We start from the raw sequence: 10561 nt of genomic DNA, 5'->3' as shown, positions 1-10561 counted from the left end.
AGTGACAATAATTGTCCCCCTCTCTCCCTGCCCTTTGATATTATATAGAAGCTGTACAAAGTGCAGTGATATATGCCAAGTCTGGGACTAATTTATAATCAAGAGTTTTAATATGGCTGTTCGGTCCGTTTCTTAATCACCAGATTTATGAAAAGGAAAAATAAAATTATGCTGCTACCTTTCGAAGATAAAAGATAACTTCCCTCCTCCATTTTGCTCTACAGTTCTACCGAAGGTTTGATAATGGATTATTTTATCAAACGCTCCCCCTGTATTAAACACAGTCCAACACAATGTGCTCTGAAGTCGGGACAGGCCCGCTGCTTTTCAGAGTAAAACGTATTAACTAAAGAGTCATTGTTGGTACAGTCAATGCAATAATATTGGGATCTCACACCACACCTGGTTATGTTTTTGTAATTCGGCATTCAAAGGTAACAAATAAACGGTGGCCCTTGATTACAACCTTTGTGAGCTTATTTCCAACTCTCCTCTCCCTTCACTTTCCTCCCAACAATCCTTTCCCCACAAGGCACCAACGCATAACTAAATCCTCATCCCTCTCCCAAACACCTAAAAGCTGTTGTGAACCAGTTTATTAAAGGTGTTTTTTGTAAACCAGCATCTGTGGTTCCTTGTTTCTACCTAAACCAAGCACAGCTATGGGAATGAACTCTGCCCGGTCCTGTGTTAAATTGAGCTCCTTTTATGTACAGAATGTGTTGGGCGGGGTGAGATTGGAGGAAGAAGGGGGTGGAGAAAGGGACACATTTTGTAAAATTAAATCTTGACTGAGACGTACCCATCTCTTGTATGCCCCTGGGATACACATAACAAAATATAATTTACATGTCACATTGTTTTTACCATCGTACAGAAATCAAACCCATCTGGCCACTGTCAAACACTCCGTTCAAAGCAAGCCTTGAAACAACTCTTTCATCTTGACATGCTCTCCTCCTGGTCTCTGGGACAACATTATCACTTATTTGAAAGATGCAACACAGAAACGGGTCCACGCTGACCATCGATCACCCCGTTCACACTAGTTCTATGTTATCCCACTTTCTCATCCACTCTCTACACACTAGGGGGCAATTTACAGAGTGCCAATTAACCTGCAAACCCACATGTCTTTGGGATGTGGGAGGAAACCGGAGCACCTGGAGGAAACCCATGAGGTTACAGGGAGAATGTGCAAACTCCACACGCAGCCAGCACCCGAGGTCAGGATCAAACCTAGGTTTCTGGTGATGTGAGGCAGCTGCTCTACCTACTGCCCCATTTTACTGTGCTATGCTCCTTTGAAATAGTTTGGTCAAATGTATTCACATTTCTGGTGCTAGGGATAATTGTTGTTGATTTAATAACACTTTCTTGCCACTAGTTATGGTGTTATGCTTTAAAAAAAAATAACGACATTACAAAGCATAGTACTAGAGATGAAATGTGTTACTTTACAGCACCCTTGTTCTTGGGTAGTTGATCACTGGTGAAAATATTGATTTAAAGCTAGGATGTCTCTTTTAAACTGCGAGAAGGAACAATTTGCTTTTTAAATTAAAGTGAGATCTGGAAAGAAAACGTTTTGAATATTTATCTACTTGCCCGTAAATAATCAATAAAAATGTACAACAGTTTATTATCTACATTGAAACCTCTTTTGCTCGTGGATTTGTCTTCTTTCCAACAGTGAAAACTGTTAAATCGCAGGCTCTGTCTCCATCTCAACCCCCCCCCCCCCCCCCCCCCCCCTCTTCCATCACACTCTGTACCCTTTTCCCGTCTTTTCCTAAAGAATCTAATTCCTCCTGGGATTCTCCCCAACAGACGTCCAGTCACCCACATCTTCCAATTCACAAGCCTCAGCCAAACACACAAATATAGAGCAGCTGGCTATTGAGATGAAGGGGAGTGCTTCATTTGGACAAAATCCCTTCCTATGGCTCTCCCAGAGTTGCAGATGACCAGGGAAGTGTGGCTAGTCTCTCTCCCTTTGCTAGCAAAAGACACCCATACTTCCTTAGAAAATCACAAAGATTCAATATGTTGTTGAATACTTCAAACTTCAACCGGTGGAGAGCACACTGACTGGTAGCATCACGGCCTGGTTCAGTAACTCCAGGATTGAAGGAGACTACAGAGAGTGGTGGCCACTGCCCGGTCCATCACAGGTACTGACCTCCCCACCATCGAGGGATCTACAGGAGGCGCTACCTCAAAAAGGCAGCCAGCATCATCAGAGACCCACACCACCCTGGCCACACTCTCATCTTGCTGCTACCATCGGGAAGAAGGTACAGGAGCCTGAAAACCGTGACCTCCAGGTTCAAGAACAGCTTCTTCCCAGCTCTTGAACACTGCACAACACTAACCTCAGCAACTGCGATCTTCTATGGACTGTGTCTTTGGTTGCACTACAGACTTCAGTTTTTTGCACTAATATTGTGGTTATTAATTTATTGATTTTTTATTATATATTATGTGTGTATTGTATACAGGCCTATCATGCTGCTGCAAGTAAGAATTTCATTGTTCCTTTGTCAGTACATATGACAATTTAATACTCTTGACTCTTGAGGGGGTAAGGGAGGTGGCGTTGGGATTGAGTTATCCTAGTAACTAGCATCCCTCAGTTCCCCAATCGTCTGTTAACCGAATACAAACCAGTGACTGAAGCCAACAATCATTCACCACGCTACCCTAACCATGCAAGAGACAACAATCTATCTTCCCTTTAATCTTGCCCCCAGCCCCAATAACAAAAGCCCAGAGTCAGCACAAAAAACCTTCCCGTAAAATGAGATAAAATATCTGCACAACATGAAATAATTAAAACAATTCAAATGAAAAGAAATACATACTTCAAAGTTAAGTGGCTTCGCTTAATCTTTTTTTTTGTGTGTTTTTTTTAAATGAAAGTAAGAAAAGAAATCCAGCATAAGCTATCAGGTTTTTGCAATCCATTTATCCCAAATTCTCTGATTTACAATATTCACATCAACAGCAAGAACAAAAGTCGTTTAACGAGATCCTGGTGCCGCTCCTCCCCGTGTCCTCCAGTCCGAACCAAGTGACCGGCGACCCCTGGGTGCTTTCACGTGGCAGGGGATAAAATGCTGTTGGGGTCAGCGCAGGTCTTGCCTCCCGTGAGGTCCACAGGGGAGCCACACGCAACCCTGCGACCCCCACGCTTTGGGTAAAAGGTCGTGGCCAACAAAATAATAACTACTCCTTCTTCTCATCCAATGCTTCTCTCCCATCCTCTTCTCCTCGTTGCCCGAGGGGCATGTGGCTGCTTCTAGCCCATGGCAGTCACCATGCTGGAGGGGTGAGGGTGCCCGAATGAGAGGCTGGACGAGGGGTGGATGGGGGTGGGAGTGGGCAACATGTGGCCTGGGTGGCTGAAGGACGGCAGGTGGTGCCCCATGTGCTGCATGTGACCCGCCAGGCTGAAGGAGGACGCCTTGTCTTGCATGCACTTGGACAATTCCTCAAAACCATCCGATATCCTCTTGCTCTTTTTCGACTTGCTCGACATTTTGCGGTTGCGTGTCTGAATCCCCTCCTTCTTCATGGTCAAGGGCCGATTGACCTAAAGTCCACAAGCAAAGCAAGAAGAAAAAAAACCATTGTTTAGTTTAAGATACGACAAAAAGTGATGGGGTAACTTAGAGGGTCAGCCAGCATCTCTGGAGATAGTTGCAAAGTGCTGGAATCAGCACGGTGGTGCAGCAGGAGAGTAGTGCCTCACAGCGCCTGAGACCCAGGTTCGATCCTGACTACAGGTGCTGTCTGTACGGAGTTTATACATTCTCCCCGTGACCTGCATGGGCTTTCTCCGGGACCTATCAGTTTCCTCCCCACAATCCAAAGATGTGCAGGCTTGTAGACCGATTGGCTTGGTACAATTGTAAATTGTCCCTCGTGTGTGTAGGATACTGTTAGTGTGCATTGTTGGCTTGGTCTAGTTTAGTTTAGTTTAGAGATACAGCGTGGAAAAAGGCCCTTCAGCCCATCGAGTTCATGCCAAACATCACTCATCCCATCTACTAGTTCTATCCTACACACTAGGGGCAATTTACCGAAGCCAAATAACCTACAAACCCACGCATTTTTGGGATGTGGTAGGAAACCGGAGCACCCAGGGGAACCCCACATGGTTACAGGGAGAACGTACAAACTCTGTACAGACAGCACCCGTGGTCAGGATCCAACCAGGGTCTCTGGCGCTTTAAGGCAGCAACTCTACCATTGCACCACCGTGCTGCCAGAGGGAAGATATGATCTCAAAGGAAACAATGTGGAGAACTGTGGAACTGGTAAAATGACTCAAGAAGGGGGAAGGAGCAAGGAGTTTAAGAAGGAACTGCAGATGCTGGAAAATCGAAGGTAGACAAAAGTGCTGGAGAAACTGAGCGGGTGCAGCAGCATCTATGGAGCGAAGGAAATAGGCAATGTTTCGGGCCAAAACCCTTCTTCAGAAGAAGCAAGGAGGGAGGAAGAGGGGAGTGTAAGATGAAGTTACTTAAAATTAGAGAATTCAACATTCATACTGCTGGGTTGAAAGCTACCCGAGCGGAATATAAGGTGCTGTTCCTCCAGTTTGCATGTACTCTCACTCTGGCTGTGGAGGAGGCCCAGGATTGAAAGATCAGTGTGGGAATAGAGTTGAATGGTTGGCAACCGGGAGATCCCGTATACCATGGTGGACGGACTGAGTGTAAGTGTTCAGCCAAACGATCACCGAGCCAAACTATTGTTGTTTAGTTTCGTTTATTATTGTCACGTGCACCGAGATAGAATGAAAAGCCTTTAGTTATCGTGTTATCCAATCAAAGTGGGTGCTGTCTGTACGGAGTTTGTACATTCTCCCTGTGACCACGTGGGTGCTCTGGTTTCCTCCCACATTCTACAGACGTGCGGGCTTGTCGGTTAATGGGCTTCGGTAAAAATTGTAAATCGTCCTTAGTGTATAAGATAACGCTAGTGATCGGGGTGACCGCTGGTTGGAGCGGACTCGGTGGGCCAAAGGGCTACTTTCCACGCTGTATCACTGAAAAAAGAGGTCCTTCAGCTCATTCTTGGAACAGCACAAGCACAAAGTGCTGGAGTAACCCAGTGGATCAGGCAGCATCCCTGGAGAACAAGATACAAGATACAAGATAGATTTATTCATCACATGTGCCAGATGGCACAGTGAAATGAAATTCCCATACAGCCATACAATAAAAATAAGGGACACAACACACTATAGGGTTTGACATAAAACATTCCCACACAGCAGAATCAAAGTTTCCCACTGTGTGGGAAGGCACCAAAGTCAGAATATGGATAGGTGACATTTCTGGTCGGGACCCTTCTTCCGATCGACTATGGGTTAGGCGGGGCGGGGGGGGGGGGGGGGGGGGGGGTAGAGTTGGGATGAGAGGAGGGGAAAAAAAGAAATCCTAGTGGGTAAAAAGGTTGAAGAGCAGGGGAGCAATAGTATCATAGAGGGGAAGCAGTGAGAGAGAGGGTCTCGCAGAACTCCTGTCAGAGAGAGGAGGAAAACTTCTTCAACGTAGGCAGTGGCGGGCTTGGTCTAAAAATATTGGTTGCCAGGAGACAAAGGGGCCCCACTTTATCAGGGGCTCACTTGCCATCGGGCAAGCTGACACCCTGGCCAGTCCGCCACTGAACGTAGGCATACCTTGAGGATATTTCACAGTGGATCAGTCAAAATGTAGAAACAAAGAATTGCACTATCCCTCTCCTTCTTTACTACTGTATCTACCTGTGTTGCCACTCTAAGGTAGCAAAGGACGTGCACCCAGGGTCACTCTGTACACCAACACTCTTAACATCCCTTCAATTCAAATGTCCGACAAGCATTTGACCTCCCAACTTGCATGATTTTCCATTTAGCTGAATATCAGTATTGATTTATTATTGTAATATGTAACGTGATACAGTGAACAGTTTTGCATGTTCTCCAGGCAAATTATACTATACATGTGTACAACAGGTCGTGCAAAAGAGAAAATAAACAAAGTGAAGAATATAACATTACAGCTACAGAGAAACTGAACCATCCTACCAACAATTAGAGAGCAGTCCTGATCTACTATCTACCGCATCGCAGATCCACGGTATCTTTGATTGGACTTTACTGGATTTTATCTTGCACAAAACAGTATTCGCGTTATGTGTAAGAAGGAACTGCAGATGTTGGTTTAAACCGAAGATAAGCTGGAGTAACTCAGCGGGACAGGCAGCATCTCTGGAGAGAAGGAATGGGTGACGTTCCGGGTTGCGACCCTTCTTCAGACTGGTCAGGGATAAGGGAAATGAGAGATATAGACGGTGATGTGGAGAGATAAAGAACAATGAACGAAAGATATACAAAAAAGTATCAAAGATTAAGGAAACAGGCCATTGTAAGCTGTTTGTAGGATGACAATGAGAAGCTAGTGCGACTTGGGTCGGGGAGGGATAGAGAGAGGAAATGCCGGGGCTATCTGGTGAGAGAAATCAATATTCTTACCACTAGTATACATGTTATTCCCTTTATCATGTATCTGTACACTGTGGATAGCTTGATTGTAACTAATCACATATTGTCTTTCCGCTGACTGATTAGCATGCAACTAAAACCTCACCAACTTCTACAGATGCGCCGTAGAAAGCATTTTATCGGGATGCAGCATAGTATGGTTCAGAAACACCTCCATCTAAGACCATAAGAAATTGCACACAGCCCAGACCCTCGTGCCAACAACCTCCCTTCCATTGGTTCCATCTACACTTCACGCTGCCCTGGCAGGACCACCAGCATCATCAAGGACCAGTCTCACCCCAGACACTCCTTCATCTCCCCTCTCCCATCAGGCAACAAGTACAGAAGTGTAAAAACGCACACCTCCAGATTCAGGGGCAGTTCCTTCGAAGCTGTTATCAGGCAAGAGAAATCCCATCAACTACCAGAGAGTGGTCCTGAGTTACCATCTACCGCATTGGAGACCCTATATCTTTAATCAGACTTTACGGGACTTTACCTTGCACTAAACGTTTTTCCCTTTATCCTGTACTGTACACTGTTGACAGCTCGGTTGACACTCATGTAGTCTTTCCTTTGAATGGATAGCATGCAACAAAAGAGTTTTTCACTGTTCCTCAGTACACGTAATAAACTAAACTAATCAAAACTAAAAATGTCTCTGTATACATTTTGCCTCCACAGATGCTGCTTGTCCATTGAGTTATGCCAGCGTTGGTGTTGATCCAAATTCCAAAACATCTCTTTTGACCCTGCCACTACGTGAAGGTCCACTCCAGGTTGCCCATCATAGTGACCTGGAGATGCGCCATCCCAGAACCTTGGACTTTCTCTCTGTAGCTATAACTCTATAACACTATATCCTGCACACTGGTATTTTTCTCTTAGCACTACTTGGTGTACTTATGGCTTGGTTGTGCTTGATTGATTGGGGCGGCACAGTGGTACAGTTGCTGCTTTACAGCGCACGAGACCCAGGTTCGATCCTGACCACGGGCGCTGCCGGTACAGAGATTGTACCTTAATCGACATTGTACCTTAACTAGATTGTAAGTTAATTGGCTTTGGTAAAAATCGTAAATTGTCCCTAGTGTTCATTTGCAGGGATCGCTGGTGTGAGATGACTCGGTGGTCCGAAGGGCCTATTTCCACGATGTATCTCTAAACTAAACCTGGGAGTGTGTGGAGACACCTTCCCCACACACACTGCAACGGCTCTTCCCATCTCTCCAAAGGCAATCAGAGATGGGGATTAAATGCTGCTCTTCCAAGGGATCGTATACACATTACAGGACACAGAGGGAGAAAGGGAGGTACAAACTTAAGGAAACGATGAGAACATGGATATTGAATGACGAGGGGAAGGATTTGATGAGGCATTAAAATTTATGAGACACATAGATAGGATAGACATTAAGAAATGTTTACCTACAGCAGAGATGTCTAATGCTGGAGCTCATAGATGTAGGGTAAAGATTAAGAGGCACAGAAGGCTTTTTGTTCCATTGGGCAGTATTTAGACTGGGAAGCACATTGCCAGAGGGGGTGGGGGAGGCAGATAGTCATGGGGAATTTAAGAGATATCCAATCATCATGAAACTGATGGTGAAACATATCGTCTGCATGCTATCCAGTCAAAACATCCCATACATGACAGACTTTACTTTAGATATACACAGCGTGGAAATTGGCCCTTTAGCCCCACCGAGTCCATGCCAACCAGCGATCACCCCGTACACTTGCACTATCTTACACACTAGGGACAATTTACAATTTACAGAAGCTAATAATCTACAAACCTGTCCGTCTTTGGAGTGTGGGAGGAAACTGGAGCACCCAGAGGAAACACACGCGATCACAAGGAGAATGTGCAAACTCAACATAGACAGCATCCAAGGTTAGGATCAAACCCAGGCCTCTAGTGCTGTAAGGCAGCAACTGTACCCCCCACACCCCAATCAATCAAGTACAAACAAGCCATAAGTATAACATGTAGTGCAAAGAGAAAAATACCAGGCTGCAGGATATAGTGTTATAGTTAGAGAAAAAGTCCAAGATTCGTAAAAAGGTAGGTTGTAAGATCGGGACTGTGCTCTTGCTTAAGAGCACCATTCAATAGTCTAAATACAGAAGGGAAGAAGCTGCCTCTGAATCACATCGTACGTACTTATAAACTTCCGTAACTTCTGCCCGACAGGTGAGGGGGGAAGATGGATTGGCCAGGGTGTGAGTGGTCCTTGATCATGTTGGCTGCTTTTCCAAGGCAGCGTGACGTGTAGATGGAATCGATGGTGGGGAGGTGGAGGGAAAATGGGGTGGGGCGGGGGGAATGGGATTAGTATAGCTATTGGGCATTGTTATGGTGGGCCAAAGGGCCTGTTTCTGTGCTGTTTAGCGTTTAAGTTTAGAATTCAGAGATAAAAGGATGAAAACAGGCCCTTCGGCCCACCATGCCAATCATCGATCACTCGTTCAAACTAGTACTGTTATCCCACATCCACCCCCTACACACTTGGGGCAATTTACAGAAGCCAATTGACCTACAAACCCAAACATCTTTGGGATGTGGGTGGAAACTGGAGCACCCGGAGGAAACCCACATGGTCACAGGGAGAACACGCAAACTTCACACACAGACAGCACCCGAGGTCAGGATCAAACCCATGTCTCTGGCGCAGTGAGGCATCAGCACTGTATTGCTATCACTTTGGAACTCACAGACCTGGATATTTAAATTGATTTCCACATTATATGGTTACATTTAATTTTAAAATATTGATAATTCCAGAGAGAGGTTGTCAGCAAATGGAGGTGCCTTTTTGTATTGATGTTACACAATTACATTTTATAGTGTACTACATTTGATTAATTTAGACAGTTTTTGTTGAGACACAAGGGACTGCAGATGTTGGAATCTTGTTACACACAAAGCGCTGGAGTAACTCAGCGGGTCAGGCAGCATCAGTGGAGGAAACGGACAGGCGACGATTCGAATCTGGACCCATCCTCAGAGTGAATTAGTCTGAATCAGTCCAAAACCAAAACATCACCTGGCCATGTTCTCCACAGATGCTGACTGTCCCGCTGAGTTACTCCATCACTTTGTGTTTTGCTTCAGTTTTTGTTGATCTGGGAGCATTTCCACCCAGTTTGATGTTAAGGGTGTCCTCCACACCCCCTATGTGTGTGAGAGATTTGAATTAAACCACTCCACAATTAAAAAATAAATAAATTAGATTTGACCATGAAAGATCAGAGTCAGTCAAAGTTTGCAGATGAGAAGGCATAGCTTTAATGTAAGAGGGACAAAGTTTAAAGGAGATGTGCAGGGCATGTTGTTTTTGCACAAAGGGTGGTGAGTGCCTGGAACATGCTGCTGGGATTGGTAGGGGGGCAGATACATGAGTGGAGTTTTAGAGGTTTTTAGATTGACACATGGGTATACAGGGAATGGAGGGATATAGATCATGTGCAGGTGGAATAGATTAGTTGTCACCATGTTAGGGCCGAAGGGCCTGGTCCTCTGCTGCACTGTTCAATGTAGACACAAGGAACTGCAGATGTTGCAAAAGACACAATATGCTGGAGTAACTCAGCGGGTCAGGCAGCATCTCTGGAGAACATGGACAGGTGACATTCCCAGTACTGTTCTATGTTCTATGTAAAGGTACAGAATCTTGAAATCGCACAGGAACAGCTTCTTCCCCCTGTTATCGGGCTTCTGAACGGTCCTTCCATAAGCCAGAGTACTGTCCAATTCATCTCTACCCCATTGGGAACATTGGACTTTGTCTGTGGAACTGATGCGCTACAATGCTGAGAACTATATTCTGCACTCTGTATCTTCCCCTCTGCTCTACCCATTGTACTTGAGTTTACCTTTATTGTATTTATGTCTAGTATTGTCTGATCTGGTTGAATAGCGTGCAAAACAAAGCTTCTCACAACGTGCTGGAGTAACTCTACAGGTCAGGCAGCATTTCAGGGGAACATGGATGGTTGACGTTTGGGGTTGGGACAATT

At 45.2% G+C, this 10561-nt stretch overlaps 1 protein-coding gene across 4 annotated transcripts in view; it reads right to left on the bottom strand.

The window, feature by feature from the left end:
• Positions 1–1756: 1756 nt before the first annotated feature.
• The window catches only part of gata2b (GATA binding protein 2b), a 30487-nt gene continuing 21682 nt past the window's right edge, over positions 1757–10561 (bottom strand). For all 4 annotated transcript variants that reach the window (XM_055647959.1, XM_055647957.1, XM_055647960.1 and 1 more), the window contains exon 6: positions 1757–3595. In XM_055647959.1, the coding sequence (XP_055503934.1) occupies positions 3302–3595 (294 nt within the window). In that variant the 3' untranslated portion in view covers positions 1757–3301. The remainder of the gene's footprint in view (positions 3596–10561) is intronic.

This window comes from Leucoraja erinacea, chromosome 16 (assembly GCF_028641065.1).
Source record: "Leucoraja erinacea ecotype New England chromosome 16, Leri_hhj_1, whole genome shotgun sequence".
In the NCBI taxonomy this organism is placed as follows: Eukaryota; Metazoa; Chordata; class Chondrichthyes; order Rajiformes; family Rajidae; genus Leucoraja; species Leucoraja erinaceus.
This window is presented reverse-complemented; position numbering and strand designations above follow the sequence as displayed.